This window comes from Vombatus ursinus, unplaced genomic scaffold, assembly GCF_900497805.2.
Source record: "Vombatus ursinus unplaced genomic scaffold, bare-nosed wombat genome assembly UNPS02014812.1, whole genome shotgun sequence".
NCBI classification, from domain to species: Eukaryota; Metazoa; Chordata; class Mammalia; order Diprotodontia; family Vombatidae; genus Vombatus; species Vombatus ursinus.
Genome location: NW_020954590.1, coordinates 72,532,016 through 72,558,856, shown reverse-complemented (window position 1 = coordinate 72,558,856; position 26,841 = coordinate 72,532,016). Strand labels below are relative to the sequence as shown.

The window sequence follows — 26,841 nt, the reverse complement described above, 5'->3', positions numbered from 1 at the left end:
GAGGTAAAATAAAAACTACTGTACAAATACTGAATGCGGGAGGGGAGATATGGCTAGTCAACAATTCTTGTGGGAAAGTACCTGGGAGTTTTAGTGGACTACAAGTTCAGTCTGAGTCAGTAGAGCAGCTTGACGGCCAGAAGATCTAGCAATGTTTTAGACTACTCTATAGTGTTTGGAAAGTCTAGATAGATAATAGGGTTCTTAGTGGGGTCTATGAACTTGGTTTAATTCATACATGTATACAATACATATATGTGTGCGTATATATGTGTGTAATATTTATTATTCATTTTCTTTTTAATTCTATGTATTTTATGGATTTAAAAGTATTTTGAGGAAGGGCTCTGTAGGTTTCACCAGACTGCCAAGAGTTAGTGTATAAAAGTCCATTATAGTCTATACTGAAGGAGGCAGTGATAATCCCAGATAATTCTGTCCTGGCCAGATCACATCTGGGTCCAATTTTGGGTACCAAATTTTAAGAAGAATATGGATAATAAGTACTAGAGCCAACCAGGATGGCACAACCAAACTAGTAAGAGGACTAGATATGTTTAGGTTTGTTTTTGTTTGTTTGTTTTTGATGCTGTGAATTGAAACACTAGGGCTTGAAGAAGAGAATACTAAGGGGGTGGTGTAATAGCTATTCAGAAGTCTTTGAAGTTCTCTCACCTGGAAGAGGGTGTAGTCTTGTTCTGACTGGCCCCAGAGGGTAGTAGTAGGAGCAGCGGTAAAGATTTCGTCTTCTACTAGGCATTTATAATTTGAAATAAGGTACAGTATCTATGTACACCCAGTTATTTGGACATATTTTATTTTCCTAGATAGAATTTGTGTTACTGTTAGGGTAAAATACGAAATCCTCTGTCTGGCATTTAAAACCTACCATACACATCATTCCTACTTTTCTAGTCTTAATTCATACTATTTTCCATTTACTCTTTTCAGTTAGTTTGACCTGCCCTCTATTATCCTCAATGCATTCTGCCTCCTGCCACTATCTTTGCCTTTTAACAGTTAGATGGTCCTGTGTTTCTGGGATGTACTTAGTCTTCCTGAGCCTCAGAATCCCTAACTTCAAAGCACGTTTCAGGTGTTGTTTCCTATAATGTGTTTTTCTTGATCCGTACTAGTGTATTATAATGCTCTGTCCTTAAAATTGATCCTTTGTAAGACTTTGTTTTTAGTCATGTGTACATGCAGTATCCTTGCAGTGGACTATAAGCTCCTTAGAGCAAGGCTTGTTTAGTTTATCTTTGCAGCCCTATCTAGCACAGTGCTTTATATGTAGTAGTCTTCGTAAATTTCATAAATGAGTTGAGCTCATTTGACTAGGTAGTAATTTGAGGGCATGGACTATGTCAGTATATACTTGTATCTCAGAGTTTGTTGTTTATAGCAGACTCTTAATGAGTTGACTGATTAATAATACATGTTTTAAAATGTCACTAAAAAAGAAAAACAGCTGCTCATGGGAAAAACTCATCCTTAAGATTCAGAAAATTTATTATTGTATAAAACTTTAGAGTTTTTTTCAAGCAAGAGTTGAAATGATTTAACAATTATCTGGTAAAAGCCTAGAAATGAGGAAACCTGAGTTTAGTCTAGGTTCTACCGCTAAGATCTCTTTTCTATCCTCAAAGTTCAACAATTGTTACAACTAAAATACAGTTTGTACTACTTTGTATGGACTTCCACTTCTGGCTCTATATCTAAGATCCTGTGAATTTCAGGGAAAAAAATAACTTATAGGTAGGGGAAAGAGGAGAGTAGATATGGATGGAAACCAAGATGTATTAGCTTCAATTTCATTTCATCTTTCCCTTATAGTCCACATTTGTTCAGAAATATGCAAAGGTTTTTTTTTTTCTCTCCAAATGAGTTTAATGAAAAACTGGATTTATCATTTACTTTTTGGGTTGATGACCTCATCTTGTCTCATTGAGATTTCTTTGTATTTTTTCTGATGTATGATTTCATGATTCCTCATGTAAATCACAACTGAACTCTATAAATTGTCTCAAAAAATTACCTTGACCATTGACAGGTTAATCAACTTGCCTGTGTTCACACAACTAGGTAATTGAGGACAGAGATCTTCCTTGGCTCCAAGGCTTTTCCTCTATCAAGCTATGTTTACTCTCATTATTAACTTAATAAATATATTTAATAAAGTATATTTATCACTCCATCTATTCTGGAATTACCTAAAATACACTGGGTCTTTTTTACCTAATAAATTCATATGACCATGCATATGGATTTCATTTTTAAAGTGAAATAAATGTGGAAAAATATAAGCAGAGTTGCTTATCAGCAGTTTCTAGTGAATGCTAGGATCAGCAATAAATACTCTTATTCCTTAGGTTTCTGTGAAATATTAAATGAAATATTGAAAACTTGGTTTTAAAAAGCATTCAAGGGGCAGCTAGGTGGAGTAGTGGATAGAGTACTGGCCCTGAAATCAGGAGGACCTGAGTTCAAATCTGGCCTCAGGCCAAACACTTGACACTTACTGGCTGTATGACCGTGGGCAAGTCACTTAACCCCAATTGCCTAAAAAAAAAATAAATAAAAATAAAAAATAAAAAAACATTCAATATTTGAGTGTAATCTTCAAAATAAAACTTTTAGCTTTAATTGGAAACATTTCAGTATATCCATAAAACCCCCCAAAACTATTTGTGAACGTAATTGTCCAGAGGGTTGGAGGAGGGAGGTAAAGGGAGAGTCAGATTCTCTGGGGTCTTGTCTGAAAGGCTTGCTTGTAAGGTTTTTTTTGTTTTTTTTGTTTTTTTTGTTTTTTGGTTTGTTTTTAAATTACATATAACTTCTAGGGGAAGTGAGCAGTTTTATGCTGTGCTTTAAGTGGAAAGGGGATAATCCCCTGGGAACCAGGATTGATGGAGGAAAATCAATATTTATTTTTTCCCTTTATCCGTATTTTTCTATTACCTGTTGGTTGCAAGTTTCTCTGAAGTTACAGTGGTGTAAATGTTTTTGGACATTTAAGAATTTATCTGCTTCTCTTTCCACCCTCAATTTTTGAAATTTTGAACTTTTATAAGAGTTCCAACTAGTTTTTTTCCTTCAAATACGTTAATTGATAAAAAATGTTTTAAGAGAAAATAGTTTAATAAATTAGTTAATGGGCTTTTAAAAAAATAAACAAATATATCCCAGATGTAATGACATATTTCTGTGGCACATTGTGAAATAGATGTGCAAAATGCCAAACCCCACTTCAACAGTATATTGAAGGGGAATGTTGTTTTTTCTACTCTTGGTCAGCTCCTAGACCTAGAATGTCCATCTAAGAGGGAAGCTGCAGGGCAAGGCTAGGTCACCCTGATCTCCTAGCAGCTTATCAAAAGAATTTTATGGGCAAGTTGGCAAGGTTCCCAGCTGTGAAAGAAATCACCTGTCCATCTCACGATCAAGATATTACAACATTCACATCCCAGTGAAAACCACAGCAAAGGTAAGTGATCAAGATCCTAGTGTTATTCTTAGGAAAATGTTTTTCCTGAAAGTTATTTAAGTTGATGTATCATTTTCCATTTTCACTAAAGAAAATGCTAAGAGATAATTTTTAATTTCAAACATTTATTGAATGTTTATTCTGTGTAAGGCACTGTTAATATTCACTTGATGATACAAATCCCCAGAAAGTCCTTCCTGCCTTCAAGGAGCTTGCATTCTACTGCGAGATTACAAAATTAATCTAGAGAAATAAATACCAAGTAATTTCTGGAGGGAGAGAGCACTAATACCTGGGGGAAATCAGGAAATACTACATGGAGGAGATGGTATGTGGGCTGAGCCTTCGTAGAAGCTAGGGAGCTTGCATTCCAGGTATGGGGAAAAAAAGACCAATGGGAATATATTGATACTGGACTTTGAAAAGTATTTTCATTATCTAATTGTAGTCATTAATATTTTCAGAACTATGTTGTCAGTAGATCACCATAAACAGAGTACATAATGGAACCTCTGGTTAATGCAAAATATTGCTGAACTATTTTCCTCTAGAATGGCTTGCCATAGCCCTCTGATTTTAAAGAGAACTTTGATTCAGGAGGATGTTAAAACACTGTAGGAAAAAAAAATGGTCACAATGTTTTTCCTTCAAAGACTAGAAGTTGTCTTTTCATTTCACTTACATTTGAAAAAGGAATTGTTTCAACTGACATTTGGAGACTAAAAACCCAAAGATTTCTGAAAAGCATGATGCCATAAGTAAAATTAGAACCATATGGAGTAATATCACTTTAATTGTTACGTTGTTTCAGTTATATCCGTTTCTTCATGACCCAATTTGGAATTTTCTTGCCAAAGATACTGGAGTGGTTTGCCATTTCCTTCTTCACCTCAATTTTACAGATGAGGAAATTGAGGCAAGCAGGGTTAAGTGATTTGTCCAGCGTCACAGCTTAGTGTCTGAGGCTGCATTTGATTCATGAAGATGAATCTTCCTGATTCTAAGCCCAGTGTTCTTTCCATGGTGCCATTTACCTGCCCTTACAACTTTAGAGTCTTTGCCGGTTTTTTTTTTTGTTTGTTTGTTTTTGAGAGGTGTAATTTCCTAGATCATATTGTCTGCTTGAAATAGTTTGTCAAGGCCTTCTAGTAATATATGTCTGCATACACACACACACACATTTGGTATATGTAACATGATATTTGTGATTTATATGTGCATGTCTATCTGTGTATATTTATCTAGGTATGATTTGGATATATTGATAATTATAATCACAGACTTCTAAAAATCACTCTCAACCTAATTTTTATCACTCTACCTCCAGATTATAAATTATCAAAAAGATTCCTCAAGCCATATGCTCATGCTTATTAATTCATGAAAACAGTTCAGTGATTTTTTTCTAGAAATTCTCCCATCCGGAACACTTAGATTTTCAGTTTTAATTGTTTGTATTTTAACTGTATAACTTCACAGATGCCTAAAAGTACAGTTGATATCCCATTGGTCTTTATGTACAAATCTGATACCAGTTCTGTAGCACTTCTGTTTTTCGGTTTATGATAATGGATTGATCTCAGCATTATAATTGATGGAAAATGTTCTGTCATATCCACAAATGTTATGGCTGATTAAATTAGCTATGGTGAGCCATCTAAGTAGGCTCTAGCATATTATCAAAATAAGTTAACGTTGTCTAGACAATACTAAATATAGCCAGCACTAGCTCTTACTCAGGGATTGAGGATATTTGAGTACTCAAGCACTACCCAGTAGCTGTTACTATTGTGTTTTCCGGAGCCTATGAAAGGAAAAATTTTAGTTTTAGCACAGTAATTTATTGTTGAATGAAGATGTGAATAAGTGTACTATGAAAGATACAGTGTTATTTAATTTTTTTTTCTGTGTCTGCATTTAAAATCATGTCCTTTTTTGCTAACAGCTACACTGTTACAAGCATACAGCTACACTACATATGTGTATGGGAGGTGGGGGTGTGTGTGTGTGTGTGTGTACACGCATATACATATAAAGCTAGCAATCAGTCACTGGAGAAAAGAATAGAATAGTGTGTGTACAATTTCATGGACCCAGTGGACACTGAAAAAGCAAAAGACAACTGCTTTTTGCAGTCTTACCAGATGACATGTTGAGATATGTTTTGAAATAATTATAGGATTGAAAGGAACCTTGAACAATCTGGTGTGACTACTACATTTCATGCAAGATAAAATTTCTGGAGCTGACTTGTAATAGGTACTGAAGGGGGAAAAAAAATGGTAGTTAAGATAAACAAAAAGGAATATGAGTTGATAGTGTAGTACTGTTATGTGAAAACAGGATACAGTGATACTTTGTTGTATTAAGAGGATTATTATGTATAAGAGTCAGAAAATCTCTTTGGGTTTAGTTTTACGTTTGAAAACAGATACATTCTTTTTACAGATGATATTAAAGATGTCAGGTACTTTTCAAAATATATTAATTTTGATAAAAGGTTTTAAGAGAAGATAGGTTAACAGATTAGTATGCTTGAACGTTTAGGGTTGCTTATGGAAGAGAAGTCTAAGGAAAGACTTAATAACCATCTTAAGTATGTAAAGGATTTTACTTAGAGCTATATTACAGGTCTTGTTCATGTGCCTGAAGAACTAAACAAGAAGAGAGAAACTTAAAGCAGGAGAGAATTCAGTTTGACTTCAAGAACTTCCTAACAGGATTTATCTGTATTTTTTCAGCTTCTGAGGAAGAGGAAATATCAAAAGCATCAGAGTTTGGCAGAAAAGGTTTAAGTAAGATATGGCAGATGTCCGTGGTAATACACAGATATCCATAGGACCAATGAAAATACTGTAAATCTTTCTTCAGATAGATAATTTGGAATGTTAGCTGGTGAATTAAATTTAGATAAGTGGGATAATTCTGAAAATTTAAACGTGAAGAATATGTCTATTAAATAATAAAAATGACATCTGTTTTAATCTTTCAGTGTCAAATGGAAAAACTGATGCTATTTGAGGAAAATAGTAATTGGTGATTTAAAAAAAAATGTGTCTTTCCAATATGACTCAGAAACAAAGTGTTAAAGTCTAATGAAAGAATTTAGCGTTACTTTGAATCATAGGATTATACATTTCACATGGTCAAAATCAGAAATAAATTTATTTTCATTATCTCAAACAAACATTTATTAAGGATCTACTATGTTCAAGACACAGGGTTTAGGGTATAAAATACCAAGAGCTGGGGATGCAAAGTCTTGGGGAATTTATATTCTAATGGAATGAATTCAGGACAGGCCAATTTGGTTTTTGTTTTTTGCTTCAACCTCAGTTTCCTTAAGTGTAGAAGTTGAACAGTAGACTAGGGTACCCTATGAAGTCTCTTCTATCTAGATCTGTGAGCCTATGAGTGCAGTTATTTATGCAAAATTCAAAATACAAAGTGTTGTGGCTTTCTGATCACCTAAGGGTAAATAGAAAGTCTCATCTATGTGGAGTCAGAGGCCAGTCTTACTTAAAGCTGTCTGAAATCACCATACCTTGCAGGTGTCGGTAGACAAGAAGGTCAGTGTCTATAGAAGCCACTGCATTCTTGTTGCATTTCTTTGCTGGGTTAGAACAAAGTAAACCTTTTGTTAATTGGTCAGTGACATATATACAAATTTCATTTTGTCCCCAAATCAAACCTAACCTAATCGTTCTGTTGTCAGGTCTGAAAAGGTCAAACTAGCAATTGGGCTTATGGTACTAAGAATACTGAAGAATTTGATATTCTTTTGCGTTGCAAAAGAAGATAACTATGGTCATTCAATGCCTTTGCCCCCCTTTTTAAATCATGCCAGTATTTCAACTCTTGGTTCACATTTTTCTCAGAGGATTTTGGGAAAAAATTATGTTACTCAATTCAATCATCAAATTTAATTACAATTTACAGATTTAAAGAGTTGCCTCGGCACAGACAGGTTGAGTGATTTACTTATGGTAAGAGCTATTATCTATCAAAATTATAATATAAATATAGGTCTTCAGGACTCTCAGGTTTAGTGCCATGATACTTCTCAAAAATGTTATTTTTATTTAATTAAATAGAAACTTATTTGCTCTGAGTGTATTAGAATCTTTAGTTATATTTTAAATGACTGGAGACAAAAAATGCTGCTACCAAACCTGTAACAAAGCTATTTGAAACTGTACACTGAAAAATTATTTACTGTGATTTTGTACTTTATGTAATCTTTTAGCCTAGCAACTAAGGATGTTCTTGGTATATTTTCATTTTGATATGGAAGTTTTCTAAACACTTGCAAAATATATTTGATTACTGATGCTTTTGAGTGTTAATAAAAAGTGAATTGCATTTTATTTTTTCAGTTAAATTTCATATAACCACATAAAATATGATATGGTTGCATATTCAGTAGACAAAATCATTTATGAATTATTTTAAGTAAAGATTGTTATTTTGAGGTAAGGCAAAATAGCAAAAGAGATTTTAAACATGTCAAAATAATATGGGGTAGTCACAGGGTTCTAGTAGACTGCTGTAAGGTTTAGTCCTGGGCCTATGCTGTTGAACAATTTTATATAAATTCAAATTTAAGCAGATATCTCAAGTGTATTACTAGATACAAGATAAGATACAAAAGTAGTGAATAGAAAACTGGTCTCATAATCAGGAAGGCTTAGAGGTCAAATTCCAACCCTGACATATACTGATAGTGTGACCTTAGCCATTTCAACTTCTGCTAACCTTGATTAGTAGTGGTACCCCTACCATCACCTCAGTACAAGGCTCTGAAAGATACTCTAGAAAGTCCTAGAAATGCAATTAAAAAAGTCATAACACCTTGCTTTTAAGTACTTGGATAAAGTAATAAGTGGAATACTTACTAAATATATAGGTAACTCAACTTAGCAGACTAGCAAAAATGTTGGAGGATAACATTGGAAAACATCTCAGCTCAAATGATGGGTAAAATCTTGAAGGGATGTATTAGAATTAGATGGGATATAATAGTATACTTAGCAGTTTTAGGGAAAAAATCTGGGGTATTTAGTGGATTGAAAGCTAAACATGAGAAATAGGAAATTCTGAAAAGGGGATATTGGTTTTGTGGGAATGATGTTCTTTTCTGGACATGTTGAATTTGAAATTTCTATTGGACATCTAGTTTGAAATGTTAAGTAGGCAGTTGGTGATGTGGGACTGGAGCTCAGGAGAGAGACTGATGTTAGATATATAGATCTAGGTCTTGTCTACATAGAAAGAATAATTAAAACTCATGGGAGCTACAAGGTTACTAAGAGAGAATGTGTAGTAACAGAAGAGGAGAGCCTCACAGACTAAGAAGAATTGGTTAAATAGGTTACAGGAAAAATAAGAGAGAGCTGCAGTGTTATGAAACCCAGAGAAAAAAGTATATCCAGGTGCAGAATTTGGTCATGTCATATACCTGGCAGCTAGGTGTCACAATGGATAATACTCTGGAATCAGGAAGACTCTTCTTCAAAACTGGCCCCAGACACTTACTAGCCGTGTGACCCTGTGCTAATCACTTAACCCTGTTTGCTTCAGTTTCCTTATCTGTAAAATGAGCTGGAGAAGGAAATGACAAACCACTTCAGTATCTTTGCCAAGGAAACTCCAAATAGGGTCATAACTGAAAACAACAAATACTGCAAAGGTCAAGAAGGATTAGGTGTGAGAAAAGGACCTTCATATTTGATAATTAAAAGGTTGCTAGTAATTTTGGAGAGAGCAGTTTCAATTGAGTCATGAAGCTGAAAATTAGATTATAAGGGATTTGGAGGAGGGGAAGCAGAGGCATGAAGAAGAGATGGCTTTTTTCCAGGAGTCTGGCTAAGAAGGGAAGAAGAGAGAAAATGAGAGGGTGGTAGGATTTAGTGAGAGTTTATGTTCTCCAGCATGGAGAAAAGTTGATTATGTTTCTTGGTCACAGGTTGAGTAACTCAGTAAATAGGAGGAGATTGAAAGATTAGAGAGAGAAGTGATGGTAGAGAAAGCAATATGCTGGAGAAGGTGAGAGGGGGCCTTGGTGAGATGGGACCTCCAGCATCAGATACTGGAGTAAAGGAGGGATATAGGAGAATGAGATAGGGAGTTTGGCTAAGAGAGAAGAAGAGGGAACTCTTGGTGATCGTTATCAATAAAGTCATTTTGGAGCAACAACTTTGCTGAATGGGCTAAAGCTTCAATTAAAGTAGAGTAAAAGGGATTACACTGCTGCCCTGAGGGCTCAGTTGAGATTAGACACTGTATATTCTAGACTGAGGGAGACTTTTTTTGTTCCTGGTCACCATATCTAGCTAGAGTCTCATACAAAGCAGTATGCAACAAAATTGCATGTTAAGCACCTACTTTATTTATGCTAGGCACTGTGCCACATGTAGGGTATATAAATACAAAAATTAAACAATCCCTATTCTCATTCAAGTTGTATTCTAATAGCATGCACTGATTACTAGATCATGTCATTGCCATAGGTTTATATTATAGATGAGATTATTTTTTATGTAGAAGATTGTTCATAGACTTGATGATTTCAGTAATTTGGGATTTTTAGTAGGCATGAAATACTCCGACACTTTGAGAGGTATTAACAGCCCCATGGAGTGATTGTCTTAGTTTGTGATTGATATGATTCACACAGGTTGTTGTGGCTCATTGATGTTCGTATAAAAGAAAGCATACAAATTTGATTGGTAGAGGAGAAATCCATAGACTGTGCATAGACTAGAAATTAGAGTTCCAAGAGCTGACCTGGGTCCCGGGGGAAATAAAGCCTGCATACCTCCACCATTGAGAGAGCTCCTTCAGATTTAGCAGTGGCAGTGTCTGAGGATATGTTTTGGAGGTAGTTTGAGTTTTTGAACCAAGCATGTGGCCCTGGGAACTGAAGGAGCAGCAATGGAGCACAGTAAAATGTGGACGAGCAAAACCTGACTACTGCTGTGAATTATTTGGACTTTGCAGAACTGAATGGAAGCTTATTTCCCTTCTTCAAAGTATTTACTCCATAAGGATACTAAACTTAACTGAGACACAAGAGGACAGGCAATGTAGTCCTAGTGGATAGAGTTCTGGATTTAGAATCAGAAAGACCAGGGTTCACATCCTTCTTCCTGCACTTAATATAGATTTGGTTTTGTTTTGTTTTTGTTTTTTTTTTGGTTTTGGTTTTTGGTTGGGCAATAGGGGTTAAGTGACTTGCCCAGGGTCACACAGCTAGTAAGTGTTATGTGTCTGAGGCCAGATTTGTACTCAGGTTCTTCTGAATCCAGGGCCGGTGCTCTATCCGCTGTACCACCTAGCTGCCCCCCTTAATATAGATTTGTGACTGAGTAAGTTACTTACTCTGTATGACTCAATTTTGTCACCTCTAAATAAGTATGATACCTACAGTATTTACTTGTGATTATTTTAAGGTTCAATTGTGATCAAACTTGTAAAACATTTTTTGAAAATCTTATTGTTGGCATAGGAACTGGATTTGTGATTTTTCACGTGATTTCATTGGTTTAGAGGATTTCAAATGAGAAAATTCCTACTAGAGAAGGTTAGTACCTTCTCTGCAATTTATATTATTATAAAGTTGTCAGTGGTGTCATTCAAATATGCAGCCTGTAAATACTTACTTTAGAATACCATAGTTAACATCTCTGTTGCATTTTGCTTTTATTTTCATAAACACGTCCCAATAACTTTATGATCTGGTTCAGGCAGTTTTGAGGGTGACCTGTAGCTTGTGAGTTTGGTACCTCTTGTCTAGAGGACTGAGAAGTTATTTGAGTTGTCCAGGGTCACAAAGCCACCATGTGTCAGAGGCTGTATTTGAGTTCATGTCCATCTGGCTTTAAAGCCAGCTCTCTCTCCTCATTTTTCCAGGTTACTTCTTAATATAAATCACAGTTATTACTATTTTTATTTTCAGTTGAAATTCTTTATACCTATTAAATCAATCATCCATGAGAACATGAGACTTAATCATTCTGGGGGCAGAGTATATTCAGACACCAAGAAGACATAACTTCATCAGATTGACCTGTCTTAAGGCCAAACTTATTCCTGGTCCATCCTTTACATTTAAAAAGATAGCTGTCAAGTAACTTTGCTTTCTTGAAATTTCTAAAATGGTTCCATGAAATGTAAGATTTTGGCTATAGCAATATGAGTGTTCCATTCTGATAGAATAGGTTTTCTTAGAAGCCTATGTTTTAAGTATTGAAAGGGGTGTTAGAGATCTTGTAGGCCAATATGTTACTAATTGAAGAGATGTTATTAATAGTAGGTTCTCTGCTTGAATACTTAAAATTGTTGACTCTAGTTTTTAAGTAGAAGAAATCTGCTTCTCTATATAACTCCTCATCCATTGATCCCAGTTCTGTCCCCTAGAATATGGCAGTCCTTAAAATATTTTGAAATTTGTTGTAATATCCTGTATGTAAGTCCTAATTTTTAGAGTAAATATATTCCCAGTTCATTTTGCTATATCACATAGGTTCAAATCCCTTCACTGTCACGGTTAGTCTCTCCTGGATATATTTTAGTTTGTTGATATAAAACACTCAGAACTGAACACAGTATTCTAGATGTGGTCTGATGAATGCAAAGAACAGTAAGTAGAACTGTTACCTCCTTATTTTGGACACAAACTGCAATTGGAAAGTTAGGAATTGCTTTTTTTTTCCCTACCAGATGCCCAAGCTTTCCCTAAAAATTATTTTGCTTCCAAGTAATGTCTTGGCTTTGTAATGCTATCTTTATCACTCTTAATTCTACATACTTTATCACTCTTCACTTAAAAGCTGAAGAATTTTAGATACCAAAAACTGGATTCCATATTATGCCACTGGCTTGTTTTTCTTTATAGGTAAATGTTTTGCCAAGTTTTTAGTTATTTTGGATGTATGTACTGTCTTTTATAAAGTAACTCAACATAACAGTTAACAGAAACCAAAGAAAATATTTATAGTTTAAACTTTATGAAGACTTTAAAAAGGTATCTGTTTCCCCCTAGAGGCTGTTTTTGTGTGTTTGATAGAACACAGGCAGTTGAGTTATTCCAAACCATATTGTAGTTAGAAAGAGTTGGCAGGGTTAAAAGGCACCTGATTTATGATCCAATTATTTTCTTCCTATTTATGTCTGGCAGGAGGGCAACAAGCCATGATACCTCAGGGTATTCCTCTTATTCCTCTTCAGTGTAGTATCTTAGTTTTGAAATGTTCCTCAACCTAAATTTAGCAGGAATATTCTCAGTCCTAGGGGCTCATAATGTTGTACTAGTGTGCAGTGATTATGGTAAACAAAATGGAAATGACTTCCCATGTGGTTAAAAGTTATTGCTGTTTAATAGTAGTGAGATAAATACTCTCTAGAGCCTTCCTAACTTCATTTACCCATGAATATTTTCCTTTTCATTGGGAAGGAATTTGCCCAAGTCTTTGTTTCCCTGAATTCTAGCTTGCATTGCAAATTATTTTGGCAGATGATGAGACCAAACTTGTAGTAAGATTTCATTAGATGTAGTTATTTACTTTAATAATAGTTTTTAGATATATCTAAGCGTAAGTTAATATTTGATTTTCTTTTCCTTTGATAATGAAATAGAACCCATTTGGTGTTCAAAATTTTATATTAAACTTGGATAGAATAATCTAATAGAATCCCAGACTTTAAAGTTAATAATATTGCTTAATGAATGACATTAAAATTTTTTTTCTAGATTAATCTTTCTTGAAAGAGAATTGTCCTGAAATGAATATTTACACATGCACATTATTTTCCTTACAGATTTGAGTTCTGTGAACCAGCATTTGTGGTTGGTAACTGCCTCGAGATAGCATCTGATAGTCATCAGTATGACCGGATTTATTGTGGAGCTGGTGTCCAGAAAGACCATGAAAACTACATGAAAATATTATTGAAAGTGGGAGGTATTCTTGTCATGCCTATAGAAGATCAGGTGACTTTCACTAATCTTTTCCCTTAATGGTATCAGAAACATACATGTGAATTTTCTGTTTCATAGGTTATAGTAATAGTTCTTTATAAGTTTGTGTGTATGTGTGTGTGTGTGTGTATAAAATATATTTGTAATTTTTAACCAATAGATGAGTATCCTTTTTATGATCACCTATTATCAAGATGAATTTAATAAAGAAAAGAGAAGCTGAAAAGGAAGGAAATAAGAATTTCTGAAACTCATGTGACTAAAGTAATAAAACTTTTATTTGAAGAATGTAGTGTTGTATGAAGTTTTGAAAATATTTGTTTATTCTAGAAAATGTGTAAATCAAAAGTCCCTATTTTGGATGCCATAATTAAAAAAACATTCTGGTAATGCTGTAAGTATCCAAGTTCACTGACATTACTTTATACAACTCGTGTCATCCAAAAATGTACTAAAGAGAATAACAGTCTTACATTTGGCCAGTAGCAAAAAAAAAGACAACATAATGATTTAGGAGATAGGAAAATAGGTCTTTACATACCATCACGTTTTCTCAGTCCTATTTTTCAAAATAATTTTAAATATTTAATAAGTACCCCTACTTTCTTCCCAGCAAAAAAAAGTTTTTTTCCCAACTATATTTTAGAAATGGTGTATTTGGATTACTTTGGAATGTTAGTAAGGATATTTACTTTTCAGATTTTGTTGCAAATATGCATATTTTTGTAGTTGAAAAAAATCATTTACCTAACAGTCATAATATCTGATTCTAGATCTAACTCTATGATTTTAAATAAATACTTAACCTTTCATCTGCGAAACAAAAGATCTTAGATCACAGAGTAATTTATAAGATCCTTTCCAGTATGAAAATTCTGTATTTCTGTTGAGCTCTGACCAAAGATTTTGCTTTGAGGTTTAATTTGCATTATTGGTTGTCTGTATTAATAAAATTATATAGTTAATAAATATGTACTTGGATGGTATGATGAATGTAATAAACATTAATTCTCTAAAAAATACTTGTAAGAATAATCAGAGAAATTGATTCAAAAATATTTTGATGAAATTAAACATTAACAGCAATTATCAGTATGAACAGGGTAAAAAATCTGGTGTTGAAGGTATCCTTATGTTCACTGATATTAGTTGCATTTTAATTTTAATTACAATCCTTAGGACATTTAACAAGGATTTCAGTTAGTTATTACTTAGTGCATTAATAAACATTTATTTTACATTGACATAGGAACATGTGATTAGTCACATAACATGCAAAAGTGGCACTACTGCCTAATGTGAGTGTTAGAGGCACCTGGTGATTTTCCAATACTAGCTTTGGGTTTCTGCTGATCTTTAACGTTATTTACTGGTCTGTCTGTTGACTCGCAGAATTTATTGTGGATATAAGTGGAATGTGATGAAGTTAATTAACAACCACAATGATTAAAGCTTTATTAATACTTGTTTTTAACCAGCTAAACTTAACCAGAGATAAATCTTTTTAACACAGGCTGAGAGTTTAACTCTTACATAGTGGCGTTTCCTCAAATTGAGCCCTTCTAAACCTTCTTTTTTATATTTACCTATATAGTATTAATTTAATTTTAAACTAAAAACTTAAACCCGCTATATACAGTACATGGTAATCGCATCTATCATAAAAGTAACAAAAAAGACACTTTTTATTATTTATTTTATATCTGATTACTTTTTTGTAAGGCTTGTCAATTTCTGATTACCTCCCCTAAATGATCAAGTAAAGTGATGCTGTAAATCTAATTAGATTATTACAAATATTGGGCAGCCTGCTTTCCTAGATTAAATTGTTTGATTTTTTTCATTTAGTTAACTCAAATTATGCGAACTGGACAGAATACCTGGGAAAGTAAAAACATTCTTGCCGTTTCGTTTGCTCCATTAATACAACCAAATAGGAATGACAATAGCAAACCAGATTCAGTGGGATTACGTAAGTATTTTTGTTCTTTAAGAGCAAAGAACTGCTGTATTTAAAATATTTTATTTTTTTCTAGGTAGATCAGCATTCACTTATAAATTGTGTTCTTAATTTACATATGAAACTCATGGATTATTTTGCTAAATATATGATAATAATGAAGTTATTTTGCTGCAAATAGAAACTTCTATAGGGCTGTGTTCCAAGAATGCTTGAACCTTTTAAATTTCATAAAATTCTAAATCTGTGCCAAAACTAATTGAGACCCTGTTTTGTCTTTTAGTGAACTGCTGTATTATAATAAAATAACAAATTAGCAGAATTGTTTTGAAAATGTTTTTTCCTCTGTATACTTATTTCAACCACATTATTCCCTCCTTTCTTTTTTAGCTTTGATTTTTTGTATAATTATTGAGTATATATAGTATAACTTTTGGCTGCTAAAAAGACTTTTTAAAATTGATTTTGTCTATCTTTTTCCTAGCCTTAATCAACTGTACATTTCTGATATTGGGAGCCATGTGAGTTAAAGTAGATGGATGAAAAGGAAATGAGAAAAGAGAACTCAAGAAATGATAACCTCATTGCACAGCATTAAAAATTTGACTTTATAATTGCCCAACTGTAAGCATTATGGTAATCAAACATAAGTGGATTGTTGGAGTCCACAGGAAATATCAGTTAAGAAAGCATTTGAGTGCCCACTACACCTATAGCACTGTATAAAAATAAAATCACAAATAATCAGCACTCATATTCATTCCTATTTTACCTGCTCATTTTAGTGTTGTATTTTAAAAAGTAGAATTGAATCTAGTTTTTAAAAGGTGTAATTACTGTAATTATTTAGGTAATATTCCCTATAAGTATTATAACTAGTGATATAAAGCATGAGTGTCAAGTACAAGTTTTTGGTCATATCAACACATTTATGAAATAACAAATTTGAGATGTTATTACTATTATATCTATCATAGTGCTATGGCATCCCAAATAGGTGCTTAAACAAGCACCATTATGATAGGTATGAAATAAGACAAAGTATTTTTGCATGGCAAAATCAGTTAATCAGAAATATCTCAAAAATATGTCCTTTTGGCAGTTCTCACTGTAAGCTGATTTTTTAAAAATTCTTGAAACTAAGAATATCCCATTAATCTGTTTAATCAGTCATCTTATAGTAACACACAAAAAAAGTCTTGGAATTTAGAATTAAACATTATATGAACAAGTCTCCTTTTCCTAAAACTAAAATGACTTTCTCACCAGAGAACATTCTAGTAAATAGACTATAATAGAAGTGTCAAAAACCTAAAAATAACATGAAAATATTGTCCTGATCATACTATTTTTAAAACCTCTAGCAAGTTCCAATAAGTAAACAACTTTTTAAAATATAATCATAACACTTTTACCTCCTGTGGGTTTGTCACAAACTTTAGTTGTACATCAATACTTCTTTTGGTATAATGCACTAAAAAAATGAGAATTCTTTTGTTAAACGTTATTAGCAAAGAATTTTTAAGTCTCTTTTAGTAGAGGTCAAAAAAGCAATTTATTTTTTTGTAACCAATATGACTTTAATGTGGCGTAGTAAGATGGTAGAGGGGAAATAAATTTAAAAAGAATGACTCTAAGTTTAATTATTTTTAGAATACTGTTTCTCATATTATGTATTTATACTATGCCATCAGGAATTATCTTTCAGTTAAAGGCACTTTTTCTTCTTTACCTTACCCCAAGTGAACAACCACGTGCATAAATGAAAACCCCAAAATACATACATAGTTTCTTTATGGGTATTCCTTCTGGCATAGTATAAATAAAATGTGTCATAAATAGTTAAATACTTTCCCTCCTACATTTGGAATGGCTAGAAGTGCACAAAGATTGATGTCTCATGAGTTATTATCAATAATGTAAAAAGGAATACTACTTTTGTCAAGAAGACACTTCCATGATACAGTCACACATATACACAACTTTTTCTAATAATATTACAATCATCATGATTATATTGCTGTATGCACCCTACAACATTATTAGTTTGATGTATGAAGCTCCCTTTTAAGGCAATCTGCATGAAATTGTATTACAAAATACTTGTTGTATAAAATTGCAATTAAACAGGACAAAACCAACAAATTGACATATTACTGATAAGCACTAAATCTACAGGAAAAAAAAGCTTTCTCAAAAAGCAATTTAGTTAATAATATGTACATCAAAAATATGTACATCATCCTATTTATCTTTAAAACTTTATACCTTGCTAATACAATAAACTGTGCTTCAGTTCAAAGATATAATTTTAACTGAATTTTGATATATGAAATTGAATTAGAAATCGACTTTGAACAACCTAGATTGGTGTTGTTTCATCTTTTATAAACAAGGTCCCATCCTGAAGTAGAACAAAAACAAGTATTAAAGAGTAGGTATAGTGCTATGGGAATTCCAAAATATTTAGCAGCTTAAACCTTTTTTTCCATCTTTCTAGAGAATATTCAAAGAAGCATGCTGATATTATTTTAAGGTCTCTTAATGCTAAAAGGTTGCCAAAGTGTAGTTATAATTCTCCCTCTGCCCAGAACTTAGACAGTGATTTGTTAGGTTTGTTGGCAACTCAGGATTTTATGGACTATGGTAGAAATATCCCTTGAGCATAGAATATGCTCAAGAAATATCCCTTGAGCTTAACATAGAAATATACACATTTGGGGAAATCACACGAAGAAGATGGATATAAGGCCTCAAGAGCTAAGGGGCATATGTTATGAGAGAAGGCTACAGAGCTAAGCTACTCCTTAAACACCCCAATTTGGCAGCAGTACATTCCCATGTGACTTAAAGGATGTGTTTCTGTTTTGTTAAAAGACTAGCATGAGTAACATAAGAAATAACAGAAGGGCTTTGGTACTTCTGCAAAGGCGTTTTCTCCCTCTTGATTGCATTCCTAGGATTCTGTGGATTTGAAGGGCTGCTGTTCTTAAAAGTTGGTTCTCAACTCTTGTTATCTCTTTTGTGCTATAGGCCAGTTATGTCCAGTCTCAGACAGAAAGGAAAAGGGGCACTGAGCCATACATAAGGTTCTCTGCAGGCAAATATTGACTTAAAAAAATCGCATCAACAACTGTGTTTTTGCCATATCTTTATTTGTTAAATATTTCCCATTTATGTTGTAATCTGGTTCAGCAAACTCAAGAGTATTTGAGGGCATATTTAATCAACATATTATCCAGGGAAGAGTGAAGAGAGGAGAATAAGCAAGGTACTTTGATCAAGAAAGAATTAAGAACATTGGTGATGAGATAGTTTCAGAAGAAGGAAGAACAGAGATAGATAGCATAGTGTGTTCTTTTCAGTAAGCATCTACTAAGCACCTGTCATGCGCAAGGCACTATACTGGATGCAGGAGATAGAAGGGTAAACTTTAGCTTCCAGCCCTTACTAAACATGCTCCAGATTTGAATTTGACCCTGATATGGGTAGCAGAGGATTAAAATATTTTAGCCATAGGAACATTAGAAAGTCAGATAGGTGAGATATAGTAGGTCACTCGATCACTGCTTTACTTCAAAGGTCATTTTAGTTTCTTTTGAGCTTTAAAAATATTGGGTTCATTTTGGATTAGGACTGTAGTTTTAGGTGTCCTGGGTATCTTGGCCTTATTTTAGTTCTATTCGAGGACAAGTATGTGTGGCCTACTGATTCTGTTCATTCCTATTAACCTTTTCCACCATTCACCTTTCTCTTCTATGATTGATAGTATGTGTTCTGTCCTTTGTCTCCCTCTCCTCCCTCCTTCATTTTATAGGGGTCCTTCCAGATTCCTTTTTATTTCTTGTAATTTCTTTTCAATCTTACGTATTCTTTTTGTATTAATATGCCACAGCTTATTTAATCATTACCTTATTGTTACTCATTTATGTTGGTACCATTTTCTTACTTTGCAGTTTCTAGTTATAAAATTAAAACTAAAAGACCTTAAGTACCTTCCAAATGTGATTCTGTGAGTCTCTGAAATGTTTTTATAAAGGTCCTTGAATATATAGCACCTTTGTTTTGTTTTTGATAATGCTCTCAGGTTATACTATGAACAATGGAATTGCTAGGTCATTATTTTTTTTTAAAGTGTTTATTGCTTACTGCCAGATAATCTTCCAAAAAGATTCTGCCTGTTTATAATTGTCTTCATAATCAATTTATAATTCCTTTTACAAAAAATTTGTATAGCTAGTTTTATAACCCTCCACCTCCCTGCACTAAGTTGGGTTTTTTGTTTTTTTGTTTTTTTGTTTTTCTTTTAATTATTTTTACCAAGTTGATGTTAATTAGATGGTACCTGAAAGTTTTAATTAGTATTTCTTTTTATTATCAATGAGGTTGAGCATTTTGTGTTTTTTCTTACAAAAATTGTTCATATCTGTCCCATTGTGGAGCTTTTGTAAATGTTTAACATCTATCATATATAATATCATAAATATTTTCCCCCATCATTAATTTTCAAAAAAATTTTGGTAGTAAGAGACAACATCAGAAGGTGGATAGAGTAATGGACTTTTGGAGACCTATGTTCAGATCATTTCTTTGACATTAGCTGTGTGACTCTGGCTAATCACTTAACCCCTATGAAGTAGGAATAATAACTGCAACACCGACCTCACAGGGATGTTGTAAGGTTCAAATGAGATGATGTATTATGAAGCTCGTCGCAAATTTGAAAGTGCAAATTTGAATGTTGATTATATTTTTTTGGATTTTATTATCTTGTGTTAAAGAATTTCTTCTATTTCTTTAACGGAAAAATCAGCTCTGCAATTGAGATAAATACATTATTTCACTTTCTTCCATCTTTTCAGTTCCTTTAAAAAATCTTTATCATATGATTGGTATTCACTGAAGTATGAGATTAACTTTTTGCAGTATTTTTTTCAAGAAATAAACTTTATTTTAACCTTTTATCTTTTTCTTTAGCCCCATGTGCTGTCAGGAATCTACAAGACTTGGCTAGGATTTACATTCGGCGTACACTTAGAAACTTCATAAATGATGAGATGCAAGCCAAGGGTATTTCTCAGAAGGCTCCTCCCAAAAGAAAAAGGAAGAAGGTTAAACAGAGAATTAACACATACGTATTTGTGGGCAATCAACTTATTCCTCAGACTCTAGACAGTGAGGATGAGGAAAAAATGGAAGAAGATCACAAAGAAGAGGAAGAGAAAGACCATAATGAAGCCTTGAAGCCAGAGGAACCACCTCAAAATCTATTGAGAGAGAAAATCATGAGATTACCCCTGCCTGAATCTTTAAAAGCATACTTGACATACTTTAGGGAAAAATAACTCATGTGAAGTAGAAAGGATGCCTACTGATAATTCCTTTATTCTTGAAAATGTAGCATTTGTTATAAGTAGATCAACAGATACAATTGTGGCTTTCATTAAGACAGAATTACAATGAAAAAGCATCGCCAATTTCTGTCTTAGAATAAGGAAGACTTAAATTTAATAGTGAAAATCCCTTTTATAAAATCTATTTTTCTTTAAATTTTGAAAAAAATGCTGTTTTAACCTAGAGAGGTATTCCAAACTAATCAAGATTTTGTGCATGGTAAAAAAAAAAAAAATTAATCCTAACAAATTTGTATTGGGTGAAGGGTAGATGAAATTTTATATCTGCTTAAGTAATAATTTGTTTATGTATTCTGGTTTGAGTGGCTATTGTTGGCATTTTTTTCTAGGAAAGATTTTAAAACGTGAAGCCCTACTTCTAATAGTGTCAGCAAACTCTTTGTAGACTTATTTACTATACTTTTGTTGCAATCATTATTGCTGGGTTGTTATAGATGTATTCAGGGTAATACATAAGTGCAATAACTGAGTACAGATACTGAATAAGTTGGCTTTAATAAAAATACAGTGTCTCTGGTACAGACAGCCCTGCTACTTTTGTATTTGTAGCTACTGCCAAAAGATACAGGGGGTGGGAAATTACTGTTTCTCTCATAGAGACAACTTATGGGAACATCATGCTAATATTAAAGCAAATAATAGAGTTAATGTAGCTCTTAGTTTGTATGAATATGCTACAGTTTTAAAATGAGATCCAGTTCTTGAGAATTTTAGAAGATCATATTGAGTTCCTTTTTAGTTCATGGCATAGTTATTACACATTTGATAAAGAAAAAGTGATTGTTCTACATTTAATATTTTAATAGAGTAGGAAATGAAGAAATATTAGCTGTTCTTTATTAGATCATTGTAATAGCAGGGCCTATTAGTTTTGTTAAGCAGATGCACTTTAGTAAGTGGAACTTAAACTTCTGAGTATTTTTATTTTACAAGGTAGGGCTACGTGGGCGTTTATATGCTTCTGGACACAACTTTCAAGTATAAAACAATTTTCACAGAGATCTTAATACATTCATTTGTTTTTTGCTTTTGTGTATGTATGTATGTGTGTGCGTGCAAATTTAGGTTAAGAGCCATAGGATAACTTGGGACCTACAGTGTGCTCATTGGACTCCTTTCCTTTTTTTTTCTTTTTATTTGTTTGGAAAAGTTATTGGAATTTTCACCTTAGCTTATGGATTGCCCCCCCCCCTTTTTTTTAGCCTGCCTGATGTTGGAATCTTAGTTGTGGCATATCAGTGAAAAATTAGTTAGAAAATTTAGTAAAATGTGTTGTAAAAGCCACTATGAACAGAATTATTTTGTATATTGGGCCCAATGGAAGTCATTCCTTAGCAGGAAAACTTGCATGTTAAGTAATTACTACTGAAATGATAGTATTACATCAATTTTATTTTTAAATAATGAAACACAGTACATTGCCCTGTTATTACCACCAGCAGCATCACAGTTTAAATATGTACTGATTTTATTTGCTTAAGGAAACTAGCCAATATGAACATGGTATAACAGGTTTATTATCTGCCTATAAAGTTTCAAACATTAGTAATAACACATAAATATACAAATTTAGCTCTACTGTACATAATCTAAAATTAAGTATGTAGAGTTTTAAGTTTCACTTGCCTACTTCACTTGTTTCACTTATAAATAAAAGTATCTTAGTGATACTTAAAAGGTAATTTCCCGAAAGATCTATGTTTTGTATCTGTGAGGGAATATAGATCTTCATGGTCTTTCAACAAAATTGAATAAACTATGTAAATGCTATTGGAAAATAATATTCTAGCAAATTTTATTTACTAGAATTACACTTACAGTTTTTTTTAAATAGGCAGTTAGTTGCATTTAGAAGTTTTTATAAGCAGTAGTATATTAGGGCAAATTTTGAAATATTGCTTAGTTATCGGGTCTTTTCATTTGGATATTTTATTTCTGATAAAGTTTAAATCTTAACTTCCAGTTGCCCACCTATTTTCTAGATGATGTGGGGAAATTTACATTTTGATCCTTATCTTTTTTTTGGAGCCCGAAGCCAATATGTAAAAGTACAAAGATGTTCATTTTAATGATCACCTCTTCAAGAAGAAAGCTTTCTTAAAGGATTGCATGTGAAGACTGACTTTTTTTCATTGCATTTCATTATGTTGTATACTTGATAAGATGGATAATAGATAAGCAGGATTACTCTGTGTTTAATGTTTGTCATTGAAATTTTTTTAAAGGTGCATTCATTTTACATTTGCAAATTTATTGCCTTTAAATAAAGACTTAGAAATACAATATTAAAATTAAAATGAGATCTTTTCCATTTGTTAATGACAATTGTAATAAATAAATTTTTTTGTGGTTTGTGCTTAACATTCTTTTCATGTTTACAATGGAATTGTAAATTATACAGAGACAGTAGGATGCAAATGATAATTCGTTGGAATTTTAGAGGAGACATTTTGGTTTAGTGAAAAGAGTGCTAGATGTGAATTTTCAAGTCCTGGACTCAAGCCTTGCCTTACCATGCAGCCACTGTATAACTCTGGACAAGTCACCTAACTTCGGAGTTTTTTTTTAATCTGTAAAATGAAAGAGTGGGACTAGATGACCTCAATCCTCTGTGATCTTTAAATGGAAGAGATGGGTCATGTAATTCTATAATTTTAAAGCTGGATAAGACATGAAATTCTTGTCTGCTTCATTTTACTAGAAGAGGAAATTATGCCCAGTGACATAGTGTGATGCCCTAGTAATAATACCTAGTTGGTGACATAGCCAGGACTAGTATGTACACTGGTTTCACGATTCATAGGTAAGTATAATTTTAATTGTTGTGGATCATGATGAATTTTATTAAAACTCATTTTATGAATATTTCATATGGAAAAGAACACATTACCTCCCATTTTTTATGCATCTATCAAGTGCCTAGGCATTATTCTAGAAACTGGAGATACAACAACAGAAGTGAGACATTGCCTGCCCCTCAGGAGCTTACATTTTCTTCAGAACATAAAACTTCACAGAGGATGTAGAAGTGATTTTTTGTAGGGGATTCAATTGGAGGAAGAGTCTTTTCAAGAATGAGGCACTTAAGCTGAAGGGAGGTAGAGCTTCCAAGAGATTGGACATAGTAGGCACAGGGAACAACCTGTTTATAGGAAATGGGAGAGAGGAAGGTTTTGTACGGGGAACAGCAAGGAGGCCAGTTTGGGTGAAGATCAGTGTAAGAAGCAAAAGGTAATCAGTTTCACAAGGTAGACTGCAATCATTGGGAAAGGCTTTAAGTTCCCTTTATCCTTCCCTTATCGTAGAGGCAACAGGGAGTCACTGGATCTGTCATGGTTAGACATTTAGAAATACTAATTTTGAAACCAGTGGATTGGACCAGTGGGAGGTATTGGGTATATGAAGACCAATTAGGCTATTACAATAATCAGTACAGTATTAGATGATGAGAACCTGAATTAAGGTCACTGGTATGAGTGGGAAAAGAGCAATGTGTAAGAATGATGTCAAGGTAGATCGGTGAAGAGTTGACAATTTGTGAATTTGGGTGATAAGAATTATGGTACTTTCAAAAGGAGGGATGGGTTTGCATGTGTAAGTGGGAATTAGGTGTGAATATCTAAGAATGTATAGCTCAGGAGAGATTTGAGTCTTGATTTAGGAGAAGATAGCTGAGTCCATGAGTGCTAATGACATTTGTAGTTGAGGACCCTACCCAGGGAGTCTTGGTGTGTACTCATATTGCAGGCGTGTTGGGATACATGAGATCCTTTTAGGGAGGAAGGTGAATAAACATTAAATGCCTTCTACATAGTGGGCACCACTAAGCTGGGAATACAAAATGAGGTCAGAGACAGTCCCTGCCCTCAGGGAGTTTAACATGTTAGGAAAACCCAGGCTGGAGAAAGTACCCAGAAGTACATCAAAGATGGCAAATGGAAAGATGGTAACAAGGATCAGGATTGAGAAAGACTTTGGGTTTAATGATAAAGAGATCGTTGACCAGAACACTAATGGTAACCGCTAAGCAATGAGGTTACAAAAAAGCAAAAAGTTCCTGCCCTCAAGGAGCTCACAGTCTGTTTAGGGAGACAAAAAAACTGTACAAACAAGCTGTGTTTAGAGTAGATGGGAAATAAAAGAGGGAAGGCACTAGAGTTGAGATTGAGAAAAACTTCTGTACAAAAGGGTATTTTAAATTGGGGCTTGGAAGCCACGGAGAACGTTTCAAGCTTGAGGGACAGGTGGAGAAAATGCTCTGAACCTCTGAAACAGCAAGGTTGTTACGGGCTCAAAGAATATATGGAAAAGAGATGTGAAAAGACTGGAAAGGTGGGGAGAGGGGGGGTCATGAAGGGCATTGAACACTAGAGCAATTTGTCATTGGTCATGGGGGCCATAAGGGAGCCACTGAGGTTTATTGTGTAGAGATGTGGGTATGTACTTTAGGAAAATGACTGGTGGCTGAGTGGAGTAATGTATTGGAATACAAAAAAAAAAAAAAAAAGGCAGATATACCTGCCAGAAGGGTGTTGGAATAGTCCAAGCATGGTGTGATAAGGGCTTAAACCAGAGTGGTGGCAAATTAGAGAAAAACGTGACTTTAAGAGAAATCACAAAGTTGAAAAAGCCAATCCTTGGTAACATTGGATAAGGGGGGAGGGGGCGAGAGTGAGGATTAGAGGATGATGCCTAGGTTGTGAGACTGAGGGATTTGGAGGATGGTATTACCCTTGAGAATAAGGAAGACAGGAGAGGGGTATGGAGTTAAGGGGAAAATAATTTTCAGTTTTCAACATACTGAATTTCAGATGTCTACTGGACATAGATTTCAAGATGTGTGAAAGGCATAGAGAAGTGAAACTGGGGCGGGGGGGGTCAGCAGAGAGATTAAGGCAGAAAAGGTAGATTTGGGAATCATGAGCGTGGGGAAGATAATTAAATCCATGGGAACTGATGAGAACACCAAGTTCAGTCAGTGTGAGGGAGAAGACAGTCCAGGTTAGAGTGCTGTGAGACACCTGTGATTGAAGAGCCTGACCTGGATAGAGATCAACAAAGAAGGCTAAGAAGGAGCAGACAGGAGGAGAACCAGGAGAGAGTAGTGTCCCAAAATCCTAGAGAAGACAATATTGAGAAAAGGGTGATTGTCAGAAGCTAGAGAGAGGTAAAAAATTATTAGGATTAAGAAAACGTTATTGGAACTGCCAATCAGGAGATCATTGGTAACTTTGAAGAGCAAAACATTCCACTTCAGTGGAATGTTGAGGTCAGAAGTCAGATTGTAAAAGGTTAAGAAAGTGAGAGGAGAGAAAATGGAGGTGTGTTGTCAAAGGCCTTCTCAAGGAGTTTAGCCACAAAGGGAAGAAGAGATATAGTATAATAGTGGGGATGGAAGGATCAAGTTAGGCTTTTTTTAAATAGTGGGGAAGACATGAGTATGTTTGTAGGCAGTAGGGAAGAAACCAGTGGTAGATTAGAGAATAGGAATGATGGAGGGGATAATCTGTTGGTGACAGGATGAAACAGGCTTGCTTGTGCACATAGTGGATAATGAGTATTGGTAATGATTAGGGCCATCTTTTCATGTAAGACAGGTGAAGGAGGAGATAATGACAGAAGGCATATGAGTGATATGAAGAGAAGAGGAAAAGAGGCAGCTCACAGAGAATGGTCTCATTTTTTTTTTTTTTTTTTTTGTGAAATAGGAGGCAAGGTTCTGACCTGAAAGGATTGGGAGTAGGGGAAGCCACAGGAGGCTATAGAAGAGACAAAAAGGTTTGGAAGAACCACTATGTAAACTAGGATAATAAATTGATAAAGAAGGTATAGAAGAATTGCCAAGCAGCAATGAGGGCCTAGGTATTTGTGTAGCATTTCTAGTGGACCCAGTCAGAATGGTTGCTTGATTTTCTCCACCTTCATTTCAGCAATATACATGTGTAGGAATGAAGACAGTGGATGGTTGGAGTGATCTGAGGCTAAGCTTGGCAAAGCTTAATCA

At 34.0% G+C, this 26,841-nt stretch overlaps 1 protein-coding gene across 6 annotated transcripts in view; it reads left to right on the top strand.

Annotated features, from left to right (window-relative positions):
* Positions 1-23,134, top strand: part of LOC114053922 (protein-L-isoaspartate O-methyltransferase domain-containing protein 1) — a 53,403-nt gene extending 30,269 nt beyond the window's left edge. For 5 of the 6 annotated variants that reach the window (XM_027877064.1, XM_027877066.1, XM_027877065.1 and 2 more), the window contains 3 exons: positions 13,304-13,475; positions 15,312-15,435; positions 20,401-23,134. In XM_027877064.1, the coding sequence (XP_027732865.1) occupies positions 13,304-13,475; positions 15,312-15,435; positions 20,401-20,768 (664 nt within the window). In that variant the 3' untranslated portion in view covers positions 20,769-23,134. Of the gene's footprint in view, positions 1-3,294; positions 3,485-13,303; positions 13,476-15,311; positions 15,436-20,400 lie in introns of all 6 variants that reach the window. The other variant, XM_027877068.1, reaches the window with a different exon arrangement.
* The last annotated feature ends 3,707 nt before the right edge of the window (positions 23,135-26,841 follow it).